General features: G+C 40.0%; 1 protein-coding gene across 1 annotated transcript; it reads right to left on the bottom strand.

The window, feature by feature from the left end:
• Positions 1 to 17,684: 17,684 nt before the first annotated feature.
• LOC136785692 (band 7 protein AGAP004871-like) lies at positions 17,685 to 22,582 on the bottom strand. Its single transcript, XM_066746905.1, has 6 exons — positions 22,282 to 22,582; positions 21,008 to 21,193; positions 20,766 to 20,946; positions 19,426 to 19,587; positions 18,491 to 18,656; positions 17,685 to 18,329 (listed from the first exon to the last, which is right to left on the bottom strand). Exons 1-6 carry the CDS (start codon positions 22,340 to 22,342, stop codon positions 18,159 to 18,161), a joined length of 927 nt encoding a protein of 308 aa, XP_066603002.1. The 5' UTR covers positions 22,343 to 22,582; the 3' UTR covers positions 17,685 to 18,158.
• Between the last annotated feature and the right edge of the window lie 797 nt (positions 22,583 to 23,379).

A 23,379-nucleotide genomic window follows, 5' to 3' on the forward strand; every position in this document is an offset into this window, starting at 1 on the left:
TCCACTGCAGTTGACTAAGTTTATTATCCGGCAAGGGGCTAACGAGAATATATCGGAGAATTTTCGAATCTGGAAATATCTTTACGAGCTCGCGTGTGTAGTGTATCGTTGTGGCTCTCCTTCCTTCCTACTATACTAGGATAATAGTTTCACTGTTTTCCCTGGCTAAAATTCAACGAGATCCGAATTCCGAGCCGATATTCGCGCTTAGCATGCACGAATGATGAATTCCTGGTCAATTTGTTAGTGATTATCGGGTCACTATGAACACACACACAACATTCCAGTTCTTCGATAAAGTGAAAAGTTTCAAACTAGCTGAAATCCTAAATTAAACACTTGTCTCTATATAGGTAGAGAGAAGAATCAAAGAATCAGAGAGAAAGAGCACTCTTGTTTAGCCATACCATTCTTTCAGTTTCCCTCCATATACCTCTAAGGTAGAATTTAATTGTTTTTGTAAAAAAATGTAGCAATGTAAACGATGTAAACGAAGAGGAAAATGGAAAGATTTGCAATACGCTTGCATCAATAATACAGGGAGATTTTTGAAAATTGCTTAGAATTAGCCTATTTGGAAAATAAGCAACGCGTAGTGTAATTTGAAAATCTTAAAGTTAATTTATGTTAGAGACGACATTACAGACTGGGGACATATTGCAGGACGAGAAGACTAAGTACTTTAGATTTCCGTAGAAAGTGACAATGTCACGTGCGAATCCTTGGCTTGGCCAGGGCCTTCAGGCGTCTAGAACAGCGAGCCTTCAGTGCTGTCGGTGATACCCGGAAAGCATCTTGCTTCACGTCTGACTCCATTCCTGGCTGACGTTCCAAGTGTCTCGCAAGCTCCAGGATCCTTGGACGAGCTGAAAAATTCAGCAAATATCCTCTTCGTATAGTCCGTATACCTTCCTATAGGATCTAATTTTTATTGGCTACGAGAATTTCGAGATTATGTCTCCTCCTACCACACGTGCGCTTGCTTGGCCGTGATAAATCAGGCTTCCCCGATCGGGATAAATCGTTCAAGCTGAATGGAGCTACGAGATGATGCGTATAACGTAGCTAAAACTTTATGAATATGCTAAATTACCGGGGAAAAAGTTAACTCGTTTACGTTTCCTTCGCTATATTTTATTTCTCGCGAGATGGACGAAGGAGGAAGCGAAGGATTTCTGAACTTTGAGGCGACCGACTATGAAAGGTAAAAAGCGGACCAACTTTTAGCTCGCCAAGCTGCTTTTTGGCTTTACTTCCATTTGTCAGGGGGAGTTTCTAATGGTTTTTGCTGTCAGCTTGACGGGCTACAAAGCTAAACATAAATTTATTAAAAATCTAAAGATTATTTATATAATAAAGGAGCAGGGCGATCGACGTTCGCACTGATTTCTCAACGTTGACGAATCGAGTATAATTTTGTAATGTTGTTGCTTACGGTCGTAGATGAGGGCAGCTGGGGCCACCGCTCCGGGCATTTTTGGCGGAAGGACTTTGCGTTCGGTTTGCCTGTGAGAAAGTTCTTGCAAACGAGAAGTGATCTCGTAATTGAGTGCACTTTCCGGGATGATCCAGCGAGCATCTCGAGTCGGTGGAGTTTGTCTTACGCGGGGCAATGCCAACGATTTCATTCTTCTTATGCTCGGTGGTCTCCACTTTTTCATGAACTTGAAGAATCACACGATTTTCTAATTAGGGAATCGACGCATTTCGATAGGATCTATGCTACAGTTTTATTGCGTCCAACTGTGTCAGCGTGCGGCCTAATTGGAAAGCTACCAATGCTATTATAGACTGGGGTGAATGACCTTAGAATTCTCTGGGTATTTACCGCAGTATATATATATATACTATAAGAATAGCTAATTGTCTATTGTCAAGGTGATCATGGAACTGTCTTACCAGTGGTTTGGCTTTCGGCACAGATTTTGGTTTGGCTAGCTTCTTCATCTGTTCGATGTGTCTCCCCCACTCTTCCGGTCTTAGCACTCTTCTTACCATCAGCTTTCGCCTGTTGCAAGAACGCAAAGCTCCTTTAAAGCTATCCTCAACGGAGCTTAAAGCACGAACGATCGGAACAAAATATTCAGTTTATTCTCCTCTTGTTTTTAACAATAATTAACCTTCCCTCCCATATTTTTCTACCTATATCCATTAAACTTTTAGGCTTGTCCTGCTCAATCATTTTACGATATCGCCTGCAGTGGCCAGCACTCATCTAACGAGGCCTCGAAAACTTTGGCGCAATACCTGGCTAAATCGAGACAGAGACGGATATAAAATTGATTCGCGAAACTTGCTTATTGCTCAAAGCCAGCGGTTTCCACGAACCTTGGAACAATTATGCAATCGACGCAACTTTCCAACGATCGATAATAGGGCCAATGAAAATAATTGGCAGAGCACATCAAAGAGACTGTGTAAAGTTAATTCTACCGTAATAATTATTCACCGGTTGAAATGTAAGACCGAAGGATTACTGTTACTCGCGCGCGTATGTGTGTGTGTGTGTCAAGGGTGAACCGTAGCATACAGGGTGTGCGATTGAATTCGAGTGGGACAACACGGTGCATGAAAAACCTATATATATATATATATATATAAATTGCGAGCGCGTCTGGATCGAATCCGAAGTAGCGTCAGGAGGAGACTGGATCATGCTCGGGGCTGGTCAAGATGTCCTGCTGAAGAACGTAGGAGCTGCAGGAAAGGGAGAGGAAGCTCGATAAGCAGCTTGTGCAAAGGGCGAAGAAACGCGGCGGGTAATGTGAAAAAGGCGAGGGGGTGGGGGTGCGCGGTGGTTGTGGCGAACGCTGCTACTGATTCTGATCTCGAGCGTGTCGAGCGTATAATCGGATTTTGTCGGTTGGTCGGAGTTTGCCGGACGCCAAGCCGCAAAGTCGGATGATGCTAAGGGAAATCCAGGACTAACCGTTCGTCGGACATATTTCGCACGACCCGGGATGTTCATGATAAAATCCCTGCCATGGCAGAAACAACAGAAGCGAATTTCAATTAGAATCGCGGGAGTTAATGAAATCTTTTGTGCAGTGCGCCATGGTCCACAGTATCGTCATTGAGTATCCAGCAATTTCCTAATGGAAAGATAATACTAGCGATGATTTTGACATTGTGCTTTGCTACCTTCTGGCCAACGAGCGCCTTCTCAATGTGTTGCAAATGATCCGATACTTCTGATAACGCGATGTCCTGATTCGCTGAAGCAGATCCTCCGCCAAATCTTTCACGAGCTTGCTGTCGGTCCGTCTTCTAGTCTGGTACACCACTCTGGATAAGATGACGAGTTTATGCAAACAGGCGTAATTTTGTCAGAGCGACGAACAAGTGGTACCTCTCTTTGGGCAGAGCGAGATCCAAAATTCGTTTACTGGCTGTTGCCGCTAGCGTGCCCGCACGTATGATCGAATGCTTGCTAGGCGCCCTTCTGCAAATCATTATTTTCCACCTTTAGTCGCTTGATGGATAATTACGCGAGGACTCGTTAAAATTGATTCGATTTGCTCGCGAGCAAGTCAATTTACCTCGGATCGTATTTTGGCCGAGGCTTCAGCGGTTTCGACATGATTTTCAACCTCGTCGAGGCTCTGCACCTTTTCGCAGCCCATGGTATTATAGTTGGAATCGGCTGAAATTTCAAACGAATCGCGCGATCGATCGCTTCAATCAGCCGTCGTATTATTATTGCATTCACACCACTACGATAGCTTTCGTCAAAGTTTTTACTTTCGAATGAATATCGATCCTTTGCAATCGCCTCCAATTGGGCACTGCCAGAATCTCCGTGTACTCATCTCGGTTCAAATGACGCCGTGCGTAATGGACTCTGTCCTTCAGAGTTATCAGCGTTTCTCCTTTATTAGCATTGCTCATCATTTTCTCTCTCTCCGTCTACACGATTTTCCTGAAAAGTATCAATCTCGTCGCCCATTACCGATCATCGACAATATTCTTTACGAGACAACATTTGCTCACTGATTACACTGAAAATTTTCACCAATTTCACAACCCGCAGCTTCCACGAATACTTCAGAATTTCCTGCAAAACATAGCTCGATGATACGAGGTTACAAAACAACTGCAGCTTTGCCAAACGTTACTCATTTTTTTCTTCGACTAGTCTTATTGATCACAGGTAATAAATATAAACAATTTTATTGGTAAATTGCTTCCAATAAGTTTGCGGTTGATTAACATTGTTCTGCAGGCATTTTATTATTACTCTATGCACTCTCTGAATTTGATGAAAAATATGAAGATTTTTTGTCGAAATTTCTTACGACCATTAACGTTCTCTTGTATTTCCTCTTATTCGTGAATACCTCCAGTTTTATTTTCCCAAATGCAAACGCACATCATTAAGCCGATTCACGAGTCTCTCGTTGCATCTCTTCGAATTTCCTTTATACACCCAATACCTTCTATCCGAGCTATACCCATTGTTAGTGCTTTGCCCATTCCATCTGATTCTTTTTTTAAATCCCACATTTATAAAAAGGCAGGTGAAACTTAGCGTGTTTCAAATACGAGCCAAATACCTTTGTTTTTCATCGATTTTGATTTAGTTTATTTAGCTTTTTCTCTGATTTTTCACATTTCTCTTACGAGCAAGTGAAAGAGAAAACCCGACTAGTTTAATTGGAAGTGTGATCCTAGCTAAGGGTATTACGTACAAAAGTTACAGCGGTGAAGATCTCTTAAGGGTTTTTCTGCCGGTTTTATTCGTTTCCAAGCGGCCACTCACGAATCCAAGTTCTGTCAACCCCACATGGGAAATCTCAAGTACGCTGAGTCTGTTTACCTGGTATTTCAGATCCCTCGAGATATCGATGATAAGATTTTAGTCCCTACCTCGTCGTTGTCGTCTTCCCGGTAAATCTTTCCAGCAATTTATATAGCAATTTCGTTAACTATACCTTCATGGCTTTCACAATTACGTAAGGCAAACATCGCATAACAGTCAACCCCAGCCTCTCCTAGTCCAAAATCTTGTACATTTTCACGTGGAATGAAATTAAAAATTCTACGTAATATATAGAAGAACAGTTACTTCAACTGTTTTTTTTTTCCAGTAGTCATAGAGGACCCGTGACAATGATCGTTTGAATTTTTTTCATTTCTATACACATGTTTTCAATGATTTAATAATTTAGGTATTATAGACGGATGGTTTCTATCGATGAAATTCAATGAACGTGACTGTATAAATTAACAGCAGAAAACGAACATTTGGCATGCAATCTAAGGGCAGACTGTGTGGTACTGATACTACATATAGTAAGAGTCAAATATACATATATTGATATCGCGAGCAAGGAAACTAATCTAATATGATTTACTTAAATCAGTCTGTTATAAGGGGTTACGAAGTCACGTAGAAGCATCCGAGGATTTTCGTCCAGTACATGTCAAGTAGAACACTTCAACTGCCTTCGCTAGTTTGCGTGACACATACTTAATTTAAGCAATGACGAATTTACATATTTTCTGTATTGCCATACAATGAAAGAACACCGTATTTGCAGCAAACATTCGTGAAAATTAAAATTTAAATTATTACTAACATTATTAAATTACTAGTAACATGCAAGTATAGTACTGAATATTCAAAATCTTGTACATGGAGGGTAACTGTTATTATTAAAATTTTAATGAACATTAGTTATAAGTTAAAATTCATTTGGCTCCATTTCGTGTTTATTGCTGATATGACATTCCTCGTGCAACTGTAGAGAAGTATAGTAGTTGTATAAAAGTTTGACTAAACAATGAATTAAAATTTTAACAAGTATAAAATAAATTGCTTCCTTAAATATCCTCTTTGTTTTAATTTATTATAATATGTATATCTATACTTAATGTTAAGTTGAAAACATAAGTAATTACAACTCCGGTAAAATATGATGGAAAAAACTTAATCTTTATCTCTATTGATTCATTGGAAAGATCAGGTACTTCGCCTCATATTGGATGAAATCCATTTCCTTTATTGGCTACAATAGATTTCTACAATTCGTTGGATGATCATCTTAAGTCATATGTCCAGCCGATTTTAGAAAACATGTCAATAAAACCAGTGGTAATGCTAAGCCTATAATTTCCTAATTCTGCGGCCTAGTATATAGTTCCAAGGAAATGTCTAATTATAGTTCTGCCAGCTTTTTCAAAAAGCTACTGGAGCGACGCTTTATTTTCAATTGGATTTATGTTTTTGAAACAAATTTTTTTCAATTAACTAATATCAATTTAATAATTATAAAAAATTCTGACTATTAATTTTTAAAGAGTATTTATAAGAATGTATAACCTGTTATATGGTTTGGTTCTCCAATAATGGACTGCATTGTTCACACTCCAAGCGAAATGCGGCGTTATGGGATGCCTTATGAAACATTGAGAAATAATTGCGCGAGCCCGCAAGTATCGCTCCAACCATAAATAGGTATTATCGTTGGTAATATACAAAAGTAAATAGAATCTTGAGAATTCTGAAGTAGAGGAGAGTCTTGTACCTTGGGACACTTTTGTTTAAGTTGCTTCTGCTATAATTTACAGAAAATATACCTTATTAAGATTCTTTTATGTATTCATTTTATGCATAAACTATTAATGTTTCAACTGTCATTTGCGAATTTGTATGTTTGTTTAATTAAAAGATTCTTTTGATTTATAAACAATTGACAAATATCCAAAAATACAAGGCTCTCCCTTATCTATAGAAATTAACATTTTCCTAATTGGTATAAATTATTGTGCGTATTAAAAGATGAAAAAATATATAAAGATCATCAAATTTCGCCATTATATACGTTTGGTAATTAATGCTTAATTTGTGAGCAGTATAATTAACAACACACTCTTCAAACCAATGAGATTGGCTATGAAATTGTCACATTACGTTCAATTTTTACTCCAAATTATTACGAGATGTACCAAAACGTCAACTCTCATATCGATTTTTAAATCTTTTATTAATAGCTTTAAAATGCTTTTCCATTATTAGCCATCCTACATCAGAGAAGAAAATGCCTCTACTGCTAATGTTAAAGATCAGCAACCGTTTTGGAATATTTGTGGATATCTCAGCGATTCCTTATCCGAATCGTAGATTGTAATATAGTCATAATGTAATAATAAATTGTACATATGCTCAACAAATAGTTTCTAACAATTATTTATAAAAATAGAAACTATTTTCGCTTATGAAATAAAACTGGAGACCTAAAAGCGATGACTACACAGAAATAGAACTTTTGGAAATATTAATCTTTATAAGCGTTTTTGTTTTGTTTTGTGCAAAGCGTGTTAAATTGGATATGGTGTGGAAAACGATAGAAAATAAGTCAATGTGTCTGTTCCGCTGGTTGGTAATATAACATAAGAATTATGCTCAGTAGCTATTTGGCTTCATAGGAATTGTGGGTCAAGTGCCGATGATCACTAGCGCGCAGTTATGAAAAATCGGAATGGAATGATCATTAGAAGCACTAGAAAAGTAGAATTAAGATACAGATCAGAATTGATCTTTTTAAATTTAAGTATTATATTTTTTGTGGTATTTTCACAAATAAGAAAGTTAAACAGGAGAATTAGCCGAAAGAAAGTTTAAATAATTTTATTCATTGTAAATTGAATTCATCCTAATTTTCTTTTTATTGGAGATGAATATAAATAAGGACAAATAAAGTGTGTTTGTGTTAAAAGCGATAGTACGACTCAAAACAAAAAAAAATCAATGACAGAGACTGGATGCTGGTCACGTAGTTAATCGATGTAAATTTATCTGAAATCGAGAAACAAGAGTTAATTTTCAAGTAAAAGTCTGTGTATATATTCAGGCATGCTTTTGTGAATTATATTTATTTTATGTCATGTAATTATAGTTCCATGATATTTGTCATTGGAATCATTTAATTAAAGGGGTCTTTTCATCTGTAAATGATCCTCTATAAAATATGTAAATTGAAATTTGATACTACTGCATTACTTTGATTACTTTTGTTTTGCTAAAATAATGTATATTTCATCATGTAAGTTGTGTATGTGTGCGTGTGTGTGATTGGCTAAAAATTATTTTAATTAATGTCGCAATAAAATTTCTGTTGTCCTGTATACTTACACTATAATCTAGTTTTCCAATTTTCAAAAAAATAAAATTTCATAAAATAGTAGATTTAGACGAGAGAGATGAAATATATTATATTGAATCATCCTAGTCTTCAATCCAAAATATGCTGCAAATTTTGATAATTATTTTTTATCCTTAACATATTTTGTTATTCTACCTCTTTCCAATGCAACAATTCGCTTTTACTTTACCAAACAAACCTGAAACAATAAAACAAAGAGCTATTACAAAGAGTAATCGATTATTTTAATATTACGAACACCAACGCACGAAATTACTTGAGGAAAATTAAATCGAACCGCAACCATCAATGCGGCCTTTGGGACACTCTTATACAGCAACTTTGTACGTCCAAACCTTAAAACAATTTTAATTAAAATTGTTTTAATTAATAAGTATCGATATCAATTAAAATTTATTTACATGGTCAATGCTTCCATTTATAAACTCTTATCACAAGCTTCTAGTACTACCTAAGTGAGTTTATTATCAGCCTACTAACGATTATTATTATTACTATATAGACTCTTTCATTTTCTTAGCGAACTAGATGATAACAAATTTCAGCTAGCGTCTGTGTTCACTGCGGATAAATTTTGAAATATTGCAATTTGTTGTTTCTACCTCAATGCTTATTTGTGTTTAACGGTATTTTTATTACAGCACCCTGCATATAATAAATATTTGTAAATATTACAATTCAAGTATTAATTCTTTTTGATTATGTGTTTGATTACTTTGATTTTGTATATGTAACTATACTATTAGGGGATAAGCTAATAAAATATCAGTAAGACAGGAGATTATTTGAAACCATGAAAGCTCGGCTGCAAGAGACACGTTCCGGGTGAGTTTGAGCAAAGATATTACGAGACACGCACAGATAAACCTTCTGCGAAGATACTTGGAACTCGTCTCTATATATAGGCTTGTTCGAACTCAAACTTCAAACTCGTTGTTAATTAAACTTTGACCATCCAAAAATTCAACGGATATCTTGGATAATTAAAATGGAGTGATCTTGTTCAGCATCTTCTTATTATTTTATCTTTACAAAAGATTAGACAAGGAAGCGGAAGGTTCTTTGGAGAGAAAATAAATAAGGACTAGTCGCGTAGTCCTCGAAAGTCGCGCGTGGCACGGATTCTAGTTGCTAATTAAACTTTAATTACGGTAGCAGTAATCAGGCTGTGCACTGTGTTATTGGTTTCGGCTTTGACAAAGGAAATTTCATTATTAGTGAGCGCTGTAGTGGAAATGCAAGCTACACTTTGGTCCCTTCGACGCCAGATAATCTACCTACATGTGTTGACCGAGTCTGCCTGACTCACGAGCAATCGTCATAATTCTCTTGGAAAAAAGAATAATAAATAAATAAATACACTTGGAATCTATCAGCGTTCGGGCTTCAATAAATTAATGAGATTAACAAAAAGAGGAATTACAGTTACTGTAGAACGCAGCTAAAATTCATGCTCCATTGTAATTATACGAATCCTTTTAGCTCACGATATATCAAACGTAATATATGTATATCGCAACTGTAGGTTTCCACAAGTTCATACATGAACAGAAAACCCATATTGTGCAAATACATTTTTAGTATATAATTAAAAAATGAAGGATTTCGCTTAATAAAGTTTTATTGAAACCCTGTAATATCGTTGGTTACATTATTTATTAAAAATTGGTATTAGTAAAGTTTTAAAACATGTATAAGTTTGAAAATTGAACTATATACTCCAGGGTTTAAAGGTACCTAAAGAATTAATTGATTAACATTACGTAGTTTGAAAAAAATTCAGCTATTGTTTCTAACGTTTCGGAGCATTTTTCTCGTGTCGAATAAATGATTCTGCGGGGAAGAATAAAAAATTTGGCCAGTAAAGGGTGCCAAAGGCTTTTTCCCTGGAGGAATTCGCATCGATTTGGCGAGTTCGTCGGAAGCCGATACTTCTGGATTTTTTTCTCAGCTGCAGTTTACCCCTACAAGCTTAACCAGTAAATTTAATCAATCAGCAAGTTTACAATAATTGAAAGTTTGTCTGGACCAATTAATGTTTACGGCTGGAATTAATCTGACCTTTTCGTAAATATATCCGTCGAGCTTATTTATCCTAGCTGCCCGATGAAATATCGACGTCAGATTTGTTAATGCTCCCGTTGGGAGCGGTTTTCATTTGAGAGAAAGAGAAAGGGAGGAAATAGTGGTGCACAAAGGGGTTGAATTTATTCGGACATTATGATTGGCCATTTAACCTCCTTCATAACCAATGAAACAGGGAATCTCCAGTCGACTTATCTCCGTAATTGCTTATGTTCTGGTCGTATTTACCCCCTCCACCCCGTTCCGCAGCCCCCTTCATCCCTCTTCCTCCTTCTCTTTCATAATACGCTACTACGTTCCATTCTCACATTCGTCTCTCACGCTCTCTCGCGCCCGACCCTCTCGGAAGATATTAACTTTGAAAAATAGATCTACCGATAAAAGGATCCGAGCGAATAATATTTTTCCTCCATCTGGACTCCCCTGCGCCATCGTTTAAGCGCCCACCAGAGCTTTTACGAGCTTTCCATACTTTTACCACCGATATACACTTTGATGGTTTTACTGCTGCGGCGCTTTCATTACGTACCTTTTTTTGCTTGATTTAACTCATCCCTAAACATTTCTCTCCACCGCAATCTCTTAATTCTACGCGCAGCATTAATAAACCTCATCGTAATTTCGATTTAATTATATCATCCGAACCGTGAATAAATTGTAATCCGTGTACGATTTAATTTATTCATCGATAGTGTACGCGCGCGCGCTTGTGTGTGTGTGTGTGTGTGTGTGTGCTGTACGAGAGAGAGAGAGAGAGAGAAGGAGAAAGCCTGAAGGAAAATTGTATATTAACATAGAAATTCAGTGTTCGATTGGTTGAAAGTTTCTGGCTTGTAACTCTGACTGGATGAGAAGGGATGGGGTGGGAATGGATCTCTCGAAAGTTTCGACGATTCTCGATTACTAGCATGAATCGCACGATAAAGCCCTAAAACTTGTCGCAGTCGGAGGCAACGTTCATTGGCGAATATCGACAATAATTCGCCGCAGTCAGGATGTTCCGGCTGGCCAATTTTATTTTTCGCCCATGAATAAGCTCGCTTTTCTCCCCAGGAGAAATTACAAAACTTCTGGAAATATTTATAGTGCCGTGTCGAAGTCTCGAGGAATTACGTATTTAAATCTGGAGAAAGAAAGTTATTACCGCGCCTTAAGGATGTTCGCTTCCTCACGGCTCTCCAATTAAATGCAGCGTCGAATTCGTTTCTTGAAATAGGAATAGTTTCTTGAAAAGTCGAAAAACTTAACTCGAACCAGCCGGCCTCTTCCTTCATCGAGATCGATCCGTACAAACTTGCAGCTAGTTCTACCGATTCTTTCTCTATTTCTGCTTCATCTTTTCGCTTCCTCCATTTCTTTCCTCGTTCTTTTTCATCTTGCGAATTTTACGTTCCTCCTTATCTCTCTTCTTTTCTTTCACGAGCAAATTATGATACTGCGGAAAAATGTATAAGATGTAAAAAATAACGAAGATGATATACTAGATAGAGCAAGAGAAGAGATACGGGGTAATTTTTTCCATTTTCTGGAGGCAATAGTTCTTCTCCTTCAACCCCTATTTTCTCTCTCTCTCTCTCTCTCCCTCTCTCCCTCTTCCACTGCTCTTATAGCTTTTACGAGTGCTGGTATACCTGGCGAAGCCTAATTGACCGTAATTCCACTTGCGAGTCTCCTTTTCTTCTCCGGATGAGCGATTTTTAATTTGTTACCACGTACGAGCTTAACGATTATTATCCTCTTCGCCTTCTTAGCCACTGTCAAACTTTCCTCGTAGTAACGGCCTGGATTGTCTCAAGTCCATTAAGCTGCACTCTCCTGTTTACTTTTCTAAAATCGCCCCAACTTCCTCCCCCCCCCTCTCTCTCTCTCCCCCTCTCTCTCTCTCTCTCTCTCCCACCCAACTCAATTATCTTGATCTTGATATATAGCTAGCCAATAAGAGACCAATTAACGAAGGAAAACTCAGCGGCCCGATTGTATATAACGAAATGAATATAATCCATGTACACGTGAAAAATTATACGAGTAGAAACCGTGTAATTTATCTGACTGAAATTTAATTTAAAATTACCATTAGCTGGTAAAAACAAGAGTAAAAAAACATGATTTGTAAAATGGTAATAAAACAAGGGAGCAAGGGTGAGAAATTGATGATCGCGAGGCTCGAAAGTGGAGGTGTTGTTGTATAAATGGACATCCGCGGTAGGGTCGTCGAGTTTCGGCGTTGGGGAAGGCGATTTTTCGTTGATCGCGGACAATTGGTATAAGGCTGCTTGTAGAGCTAGGTAGATGAAGAGGAGGTGGAGAGAGGTGGATGGAGGTGGGGGGGGGGGGGGGGACGTTTATTGTCTTGGCTGCTGGTAACTCGACGTTATTGTTTCGAGATTCTCGTTTAGCCGCTTTCAGATGCGAACTGGGTGCTTTGTCAAACGAGTGAGCATTGTCACGGTACAGTGTATGTGTGTACCTTATACCGACGACACGATTCCTACGCGAATCTGATTAATTTCGAGCACGCCTGATGTGAATCCTCATCATTCAAAGACATTAAGTCATTAAACGCTTCGCATAGCTCTTCAATTTGCTCTTCCATATTTGACAATTCCTCTGAGCTGCCTTTTATACTCTACATATATATTTGCACGGTTCTACTATATACTTATTCGCTTTTCACTTGTACGCATTGGCGCTCAAAGGGTAAGTTTAGAGTTAAAGTTTTTGAGTGGAAATGCGGGGAAAAGGAGTTTCGCAAATAAAGCGTCGCGTCGGCCGGAATAAATAGCCGGGGCGCGAGGTGTGCTCGGGTCCCAGTTAGTTATCTCGAGGACTTTATGCGACAAAACTCGGGAAGCTTGGGTTCTGTTAAAGCCGCGAAAATTATTATATTACGCAAGCGAAGTGCCGGATGGACGGACAGAGGTGCGAGCTTTCGTAAAGTTGCGCGGCCCGCCGGAAACGCGAGCTAACGAGCTGAGATAGCTCGGACCAACTTTTCAGTGCTGGAATTTTCCAAACCCCTTATACTCCCCCCCCCCCCCTCCCCACTCTCTCTTTCTCCTCTATCATTTCCTACCACCCTCGTCGGCCTGTCCCAACCCAACTGCGATGTGTTGTCTGTCCTACCCTATCATAGCTCACTACTCTCCGGATGAGATAACGTCACCGCTAGTACTCCTTGCAAACTTCCGCTAACTCCTCCCTCTCTCTCTCTCTCTCTCTCTCTCTCACACACATACACACACACACACACGTGCTCTCCAGGCTTTTCTATTTTAACAGAATTATTTAGTAGGAATAATGGCAAAACGATACAAAAATTCTTCTGCCGGGTTTCTCCAATGATATATATACTATACAATACAATATTATTAAATTCTTCCAAGGAAATAAGATAAATTTCATTGCATTGCTGTATAGCATCTCGATATAGATTTCAGTGTTGCACAATGGCTTTTCCATTTCTTTGTGAATAATTGCCTTAAGCTAGGTTCCATATGTTGCGGTTTTAACCAACCTGCGTATATTTATGCAGGGAAACATCGTTTTACCATCACTTCGTTAGGAATTACCTACCACTCATAATTAATCCGCGATACTTTATTGTTCGAATGCTATGTCAATTCATTATATGTAAATTGGTTTGCAAAGCAGAATTTGCACCGCATTTTGGAACCAACTCAATTAACCATGCGCAGAATTAATCATAGCGCATTAATATTACCTTTTAAATGATAGATAAATGCAATTTAACCAATTCCTCCAATTATTCAGCTTCAAAGGCGATTCTGCATGCACAAACTAACTTTTCATAAGCAGATTAATCTCTATTTCCATGAATTACTCGATATAATGCATTTTTTTTGTCGATTTTTAGTTTTCATTATCATTTAAGCAGATTGCCTTTATTTAGCAATGATAAGGGAGAATGTGGTAGGTAGGGTGTATGAGTATCGAGTACCTCTCTGGAGTAGAGCCGTCCTCTATCGGCGAGAGGTAAGACAGTTCTTTCGTATACGGCTAGCTCCCTGTAGTACCGGCAATTGTACTTGTAAATGTTCCAATTTGCTCGTCAACGGTAAGTCGAGTTGCGGCTCAAAATAATAAGTTTCAAAGAAAATATTCTTAACGCACTGAATAACTAAAGTTTTGCACGGATGGTGCTAAAAAATATATTGAAATTTTCTCTCTATTTTTATTTAATTTCATTTAGAGAGAAGGATAGAAGAGAGAGTTTCGCTGATGCTTTCAAAAAACAGGAAGGGTCAGCAGATACGAATAAGTTTGGGAACAAATATTGGTGATATTATTTATAGTATAAGGGTGCAAATAAGGCTTAGGAGAATTAATTTAAATCCTGGAATATTTCATTTTTTTCATGGATGAATGAGCTGGAGAAAATCGGTTGGCCATTCTCATTCATAGTTCTGTCCCGAGTGAAATAAATTATTGGTACGCACAGGGGCACGTAGATATAGTAGGTGCGCCAAGCTATTTCGGCCAGCAGTAACTCATATTTACGACCAATGGGAGTTACGCCAACTTTAAGAGGCTGCATAATGAAACTCGGTGGCAGCAACCCCGTTTCATTCTTATCCCTGTTTGTGCTCCACTTTATCTTTCATGCTTCTACCTTTAGCTCTTTGCTTTAGTTCTTTACTTTTTCACATTAACAACGGAAATTCAGCTAAAAATTAAGTTTCATTTTACATTTTGCTGGTTGATTGAGGAATAGAGAGGAAAATGAAGAGAAAGAAAGAGAAGCAACAAATCTATATATATATATATATATACTGCACTATTCTCTGAAAAATATAAAAGTCTGACCAGCATAATTCAAGCATTCTTAGACTATCCCTTCGAGAAATTATTTCGTCCAAGAGAAGCGAGCCACGAAAGAATTTCCTCCACACGTGGCTGGACTCTGGAGAAAAGCTCGCTGGAAAAGCTTCTCCATCATTTGTACGCCTCCATACTTTACCAGCGACTTACCGCTCTGCCTGAGAAATGCCTTGAAAAATTTTTGCCGCGAGGCTTCGGTGGACGCAAGAAGAACTTAACTAATGATGCTGCTTAACATTTGAATAATAATTATGGACGGGCGTCGCTGGGAAAAGAATGGTGTCATTACTGTAGGAAAATGCTATAGGATATTAATGGGGACCTTATGCAAAAAAAGAGACGTTATCATATATTAATGTGGTACTCGGAGGCTCATAGACCCTCCTCACCAATGCCTCGATGCATATTCATTGCAAAACAAGAGGGTCAAGCTTCTCTAGAATAGCTTATCCGAATGGCCTCGGACCAAGGCATATATATACACAGGGAGCGATAACTTTCACCAATTGGTTTGTTTTTCTTGCTGTTAGACGAAGAATTCCACGAGTTTCGAATGAATAATAACGTCCATTGTGACGCGCAGATCCCCTCCTCTCTCTCTCTCTCTCTCTGCACCCTTCACCCTAGCTCTCCTGCACCGTTACATTAATATCAGCAAACTAATTACAAACCAACACAAGCCGGTCTAACTCCAGCGCTAGATGAGTAAGCAAAACTGTGCCTGGAAAATGAGAAAAAGCTTTGAGGATGGCTATAGACGCCGAGGGCTAGGTAATACCTATATTTTAATTTATTTAACGTTGTTGCTCGGGACAGGTAACGCAATGAACGTTTAAACTTGTAATAATTACGAGATACCATTTAACTGTAATGCCCTTAAACACGGTTATTCTTTCCAACTGTAAAACTTCTCTTTCCTGCTTTATGCGTAGGCTAATTATTTTCCTCGCTAATTCTACCTGGCACATTCTGCTTAAATGCATCTGCTACGTGCTGCTTCAACAAATAAGCTTTGTGCTTCCTCCCTATCTCCAAATGTGCACCGCCAAATTGGAGGAGTATAATTTGACGTAGCTCTCTACACAGATACGTGAGGCTTCGCGATTAAGGATATTACCAGGCCGTTTACCCGTGTTTCAGATGGGGTTCTGATGCGCTCAACGTGACATTTCCTTCACAATTGCGCACTTCCGTCGATTCTAATTTAATATATATATATATATATATATATAGCTGCAGCAGTGCGCGACGATTGTTCTGCTGAAAAAAATCATTCCAAGAAGGAGAGGGAGAGGGAGAGGGAGAGGGAGGGAGGGAGGGAGAGAGAGAGATGATCCAAACAGGTTGAAAAATTCAATTCAGAATAGAAAGCGGTTCGTGCTGTCCTCCGGTAAGAAAAAGCACGAAGCTCGGAGCTTTCAAGCGTAGCGAGATGAGTAATGCAGCGGCGTCTCTCGAGAAACCGATGAGCCAATGCTGCACGGAGGCAAGAGAGACATTGCCTTTTTCTCAGCTCGGAGCTTTACTCTTGTAACAAGCGAAGCTTTCCGATTTATTAGAGGCACGCTTGGACGTGAATTCCTAGCGAGCCATGCGCCGCAGCTTCGTGCTGAGATCTCTCTCGGCAACTTATTTTCACTCTACACATTCAGCACTCTCGATGAAACGGCGAAAAGTTGGCAAAACGTTTAATCTCTTGCCGATTTATTAGAGTTTCGCGGCAATGAATTCTTTGCAAGGTGCATTCATAACGAGCCAGGCGAAAGCTCGCCAATGGCATTCCACCACGTGAACCGCTCCGCTATAGCTGTGTGCGCCTGATGCCTATAACTATGGCCTTATACTCGACGACTTCCTCGTCCTCGCTCCTTCCACACTATCCTATCCTCCTTATCCCACTGGCTTAACTTAATATAAAGTCGGGCTGTTTCAATTGTTAACGCTGCACAGTGGAGAAATCCGGCGCGTGTCGGCCAAACAGCAACGCCAAAGAACCCCGGAATAAAAGCCAAGAATGCTGCATGTACGCATGCATAAATTCATGAAGATCCTGGATGCATGGATTTGCATACGTTTATATAAGAATGCAAACGTGTCCTGCTCGACTTTCCTCTTATTTTATTATTGCTCTTGTTACTATTTTTATTATTATTTAATATATTCCACTCCAGGGTGAATCATTGTCAAGTCGAGAGTGACGAGAATCTAGAAGAGGAAACACGGCAGATCTGCGAGCGTTCATTCCTATTTTTTTTTTCTTCTAGATAGAGCGTAAAGGAAATTTCAACCTATGCAAGTAGAATCCGATAGATGACGAATTTGAATTTTTGTAAAATTTAAATCCTTTTCCATCCCACGGCCGACACTCCTAAGAATTTTTAAATGAACTTTCTGTTTGCATTACACGAATGAAAAAAAAAAGAGCTACTGAAGGATCATGTGGAAAGAAAACAGGCCATGAAATATAAATCACGTTTTTATAGCGTAAAGTCTATTTAAAGAAGAAAATTGATTTTACAGAGTGATATAAAAATTGAAAGAAATTTCGAGGAAAATAAATCATAGTCGTAGGGAAGGATATTGGCATACAGCTTTAAAGCCCGAATCTCGTAAACGATTTTATTATGCCAATCGTGTGACAGCGGGCTTATCAAAAATTCACACGGCGCAACTCGCTTCTTCTTCGGTTCCATGCGCAAGCCAGAGTTAAACATGAATAAACAAGGCTATGGATTCTTGGCTACTTGGTTTATTTCCGACTGTGCTTTGACCACCAAAGAGGATAAAGGACCTCACGGCTGAGAAAGCGCTGTTAAAGCTTCGTGGTTCCAATATTTACACACGTCGTCTGTAAATTATACATGCAGCAAGTACAAACATTGTCAACGTAATACACGTAATTCCACGATGATCCAACTTTGCTTGGAGTCCACGAAATTTATTGACAGAAAGCTCCATTTGGAGAACGGGGCTTAATTACTTGTAATTATAATTGATTGTGTTAGTGGGCAGAGCTGATGGATCGAGATAGGTGATATTAATGCGTATAAAATAACATAGGAAAATAGATTATCGGGCAGTAGTAGAGATGCGTGAATGGTCAGACTCGTCGGGAAAACTTTCCATGTTGCCACGATGATTCACCGTGAAAAATGGAGCCAATAACTCAAGCGGCAGTGGGAAGATGATGGTAGAATTTTTTTCCGCAGAAATACTGTTGAGCGTTTGCAGGTATCTCAGCTGAAAGAAAAAATGATTTGCTTGATGGGGTAGCTTGGTACAATGGGAGATTAATAGGTCCAGTATATATATAATGATTATAAGAGGCGTTTTTAATAAAACTAGATGTTGGGTGGAGGGGGTAGATTGGATGGAGGATGCAATGGTGCGTTATTTTATACCTGGAGGGCTGCCGGGCTCATGGAGATGACGTCACTGGCCTCTTTAAGGGCTCGGGATGCTCTCATTTCACCTTCCGCCGCAATCACCTTGGCTCGTGCCTCCCTCGCGGCCTCGGCTTCCGCTGCCATGGCTCGTTGCAGCTGCACCGGAAGTCGCACGTCCTTTCTGCGAGAAAAAAGTGTTCTCCAAAAGATTAACAGCGGCTCTGAAGCACGGGCGAAAATTCGTCCCGTTATAGAGTAAAACCGGAGGGCGAAAGCTAATAGGGGAAAACGAGCTTAGCGAGCGTTAACCTCGCAGCTTATCGAATTAAAGCCATTTCCAGCTTGAAGCTCGTGACGTCATTTCCGTGTTTCCCAGTCGGAGTAATTATGCGAAAGGAAGCTTAATCGGACAAAGTTAGGGAAGGTGATCGATTGACGCGATTATAACGCTCGGGGCGAGTGGAGTATTTTCAGGATGGGCCGGAGAAATGAAGAGCGCGAAGAATTCTAAATAAAAGCTTGCTGATCCCGAGGGAGTTAAACGTCGAATGGCTAAACGTGAGATATTCCAACGTATATTCCTCGCAAGGGGCCCACGGACTTTCGACGCTGGAGCGTGAATTTATCGATGATAGGAACTTTTCCTGCAGACTCGCAGTGGTATTTATTATCCGAGCGGCAAACGTGCATCAAGCATTCGGAGGCGTGCCTTTCAAAAATCGATCGACCCCAGCTAAAAGTCTCTCGTCAACGCTGTCGTTTTCGCAGCCCATCCTACATTTTCTCGATCGGACAAAAAGGAGCTAAGCGCGCCTATATATATATATATATAGCCTCGCTTTCCACCCATTTGCCAAACTTTTCTCTCTCTCTCTCTATGTATATATATATATATAAGAAAATTCACGGTATTTGCCAGTGGTACAGCGCGGTATTAATTTTATAATTACATTTCTACCCTTTCAACCTTGACTCCCCAGGGATCCGTAGCTTCGTCCAAAGATGTCTGCATGGTGTGTGAAATTGTTTCACGTTCTGCCAGGATCTCAGCGAGACTTCTCGTTCCCAGAACTGTCCTCAGTGTGCTGGCTGCTAACAATCTTGTCGAGTGACTGAAAATTCAGCGCAACGGACCGTTACCCTTTATCAAATGGATGAACTCCTGTATACTATATATATATATATGTACCATAGCAGCTTCGAAGAATTCAAGTGATTTTCAGAAAAATTTTCTCGGTCAACGGAGAGTTGAGTAGGTGGTGGGGGGGGGGGGGGGATTGGAAATGGGTAAAGTTAATTGATGTGTCCATCGGAAATGGATTACATTTCCGAATGTCGATGGAAAAACGAGACGAAGAAAGATAGAAAGTTCCGGGCTGCACGCTTCGCACCGTAATTACGTTAATAATAACGAGACTGGTGTAACTTCAATTATACAGCGACCTCCTTTCCATAATTGGATACCGTCGGGACAGTTAATTAAACGCATACGTTTGTGCAGCCAAATCGAAAATATATTCACCGGAAGTCGTGGTATAAAGCGAAAAACTCGAGATGCTTCTGAAAATGGAACGTGACGCGAGTGCTGAAGAGATCCTGCCTGGGCGGATCTTTCTTTATAGTTGAGAAGAATCGATACAAGTGTTATTAATATGGCGTCTCAAGTTTACCGATGCGCTCTTCGATGAACACGTTTTGTTTCCCGTTGCGCAGAGAGCGGTTCGCCACACGGTGTGGGGGGAAAAAGCCGACGACGGCAATTATGCGGTGGATGGAGCAGAAAGAAAGCTCGGCAATGAGAGCTTTCGCGATCCAACTATTAATTCCAAGCTCGGAAAGAGAATTCCAATGAGCTCGGTTCGTGGCAGGAGTAGCTAGCCACTCCGCGTCATTTTTCGCGTGAGCACCGACCAAAAGGAAAGAGAGGGTTCATTTGCAAGAAAGCCGCGGAAAAAGCTTTACCGTAATTTTTGAGAAATTTTTAAACCTTAAAATAACGAATCGCGGTACATTATTCGCTTACACAACCTTCGCTGTATAATACAAGGAGCTACCGCAATAATGGTCACGACTCGAGAACCAGCTTACTTCGGTACAATATCGATTTAACAGTGCGTTGTTTCATTACGAATATTTATAACGAAAGAAAACGTCAGTATTATTAGCAAATGGAAACACTGCATCGATTCAAATAACAATTGATAGTGGATTTAATGAAAACTACTTGTTTTGCCAAGTGAAGCTTTCCGAGGTAGAAGGTTGACTATATATATATAGGGTACATACCTACCTATAGTTAGCTATTTTGACAACTGCGTTGAGAGGCTCCTTGATGCGATAGTACACCACGGCGTCCACGCTCACCGTTACCGAGTCCTTCGTTAAAACTTCCTGTGGAGGCACGTCGAAGGACACGGTTCTGAGGTCCACGCGTACACAGTTGTCCACGCAGGGAATGACGAAAAAGGTGCCTGCGCCAGGGTAACGACGGAGGAGATAAGAAAATGGAGCGACTGATGCGTAAAAAATTACCTGGACCATAGGCGCCACCTCTGAGACGACCCATTCTGAAAACGACCGCCCTCTCGTATTCCTGTACGACCTTGAATGTAAAGCAGAGGGAGAATGGAAAAGTGATCATCAGGAGCAGGAAGGACCCTATCGTTGCTAGAATCTCGATGAACCTCGTCATCCTCCCCACCTCGTTCGTCCCTACCTCTGCAATAATCAATAAGAAAAATTAGTCTCTAGACCCTCGAACGATAAACACAAGGACGCAGGCTGGGGTGGTGCTCTTCGAGAAATCGTCGAGTGAAATTTTCCGTGAAATAGAATGTCTGATGGAAAAGCAAACTCCTTCTTCCATTCGCTCATTAAATTTATCGTAGCTCGTTGGCCACTTTGTTTTTTTTCCACCATCAAATCCAGCAAATTGCGTTACCCGAGCAAATTGCATCAGTTCCTTTGTGCAACCGCGTCACAATCGATATAACGCGTCTCGTCGTGTGGTGTAACGGTCTAAATAAGAGCGAATCAGCCAATGGCAAAGCCAGGGGTAATCTCCTATATAGTAGCTCTGACCAGTATTTCTAACGATCGACGTATAACACTGCAGCTATATAGTGTATAGCCATGCACCGAAATCTCTCGCTCTCGATCAAGAATAGGCTGCCTTGTTTTTCAATCGCGTATAGCCTGTATTTTCCAGCTACTCCAATATATATTGTGCTGCATCCATTTCGTACATGCAAAAGTAATCTCAAGTTTGTTCTATCCAGTGGCAAAGTTTCTTCGGCTTTGGCCCAGATCGTTTCTCCCGCAACTTCCAACGGAGAATCGACTGACAATCTCTATACTTGCTAGGTGTGTCATGAAATACCTAAAAGTTACCCTTGCTTAACGATCCGAGGAAAGGGAACTGATCCAAGTCAACCGCCAAGTTGACGCTGGTCGAGTCGAAAGTTATATACTTGTTGCCGTTGGGAACAACTTTCACCCCTGCTGCGATATATACCCTTATTCGCACGAAAATATTACGCCATTTCGATTCGTATTTATTTGTCAAATATTTGCATATCCAGAACAACAATTTCACTTACCTGTTCAAACAACCTAAATATATATACTTTTCAATGTTGCTCTAAACGATATGTATTGTTGTGATAAAAAAATAATAAAAATCACCTGTTTGATGAAAAATACACATGAACGATAGGTTATAGAGTCAGATTTCCCGATTGCTAGCAGATCGAAAGTATCGCGCGTAGCCTTTCGAATTAATTGAATTTTAATTGAAGAAATCTTACTGTACTCGACGAAACACTCGACACCACCGCTCTCAGTTTTAGCACAGCCGTAGTGGACCATTAGCAGTGCGAAGGTGTTTCACGCTCGCTCGTCACTCTGTCCAGCTGCTTCTACCACGAAACAGCTCGATTTGCTGATTCTGCGAGCAATATAACTGCAGAGCATCACACCGCTCCAACTCTCGTCCCTTTCAAACGTCAAGAGTCACGATCACTGTTTCACCCCGTCTGCACTGATGATTCAACCATTAAGAAATTAAACTCTAATTGAATTTTTGCATGAAATTCGCTGTAATATAGAAATCGGTCGATGCTGCTGATCGATTGTAGTTGGCATGTTCGAGTGAACTGGCCAAAGTTGGTAGTAGAAGAAGCAAGGGAAAAGGAAGCGGTACGAAATTAACCGGCGGCATGCGTGCTCGCGCCTCGCCTCTGTTTACGCGAGCGCTGAGTAATCGCCGCTGATCATCCAGAATCTGCGCTTCGTCACGATCATTTCTCAACGGTTAGCAAAAAGACCCATCCACGCGAGTCCAATCTCCGTTACCACCAGAAATAAACTAGCCCGCAGTCGAGAATGAAATCGAAACCGCAAATAACGCATACCGAAGCTTATTCTTCGAAAATAATCAAACTTTCGTTGCTCCTTCGAAAATGATCACCATGTTAAAAAAATCCTAGGCAAAACGACTCGATTCGTCCTCCTCTCCCCCTCTCTTTCTCTCTCTCTCTCTCTCTCCTTTCTCCTCTCACCAAGGTGTACTCGTGATTTCACTATTTCACGAATTTCGCTCGATTTCAACATCCGCGCGCGGAATTGGTTCCAAGTACCAGAATCCATTAGTATATTGGACGAAAGCTTGTTCGCGCAGGATCTTATAGAGTTTTTTTTTTGCAGAAAATAGGTTCATTATCTTGAAAACAAAGAGCTTTCCTGTTGGATGTGGAAAAAATAAAGCGGGATGATATGGGAGAGAGACGAAGGAGCGAGGATTATCGCGGAGTGGGGAAGAGGTGTGATAAATGTAATTATTTCAGGTAGGGAAATCGGTGGAATGAATTCCGTGGTTAATGGTAATGAGAGAGCAACAATAATGG

The sequence above is a fragment of the Prorops nasuta genome, unplaced genomic scaffold (genome assembly GCF_024137725.1).
Source record: "Prorops nasuta isolate Cenicafe-Biocafe unplaced genomic scaffold, Cenicafe_Pnas_1.2 PNAS00003, whole genome shotgun sequence".
Classification (NCBI taxonomy): domain Eukaryota; kingdom Metazoa; phylum Arthropoda; class Insecta; order Hymenoptera; family Bethylidae; genus Prorops; species Prorops nasuta.

Coding starts and splice junctions, on each gene's coding strand:
- LOC136785692 (XM_066746905.1), bottom strand. CDS start 22,342: ATGGTCCACTACGGCTGTGCTAAAACTGAGAGCGGTGGTGTCGAGTGT. Junction 21,194..22,281: donor CGAGTGTTTCGTCGAGTACA/GTAAGATTTCTT, acceptor TGATTATTGCAG/AGGTAGGGACGAACGAGGTG. Junction 20,947..21,007: donor AGGTGGCGCCTATGGTCCAG/GTAATTTTTTAC, acceptor ACCCTGGCGCAG/GCACCTTTTTCGTCATTCCC.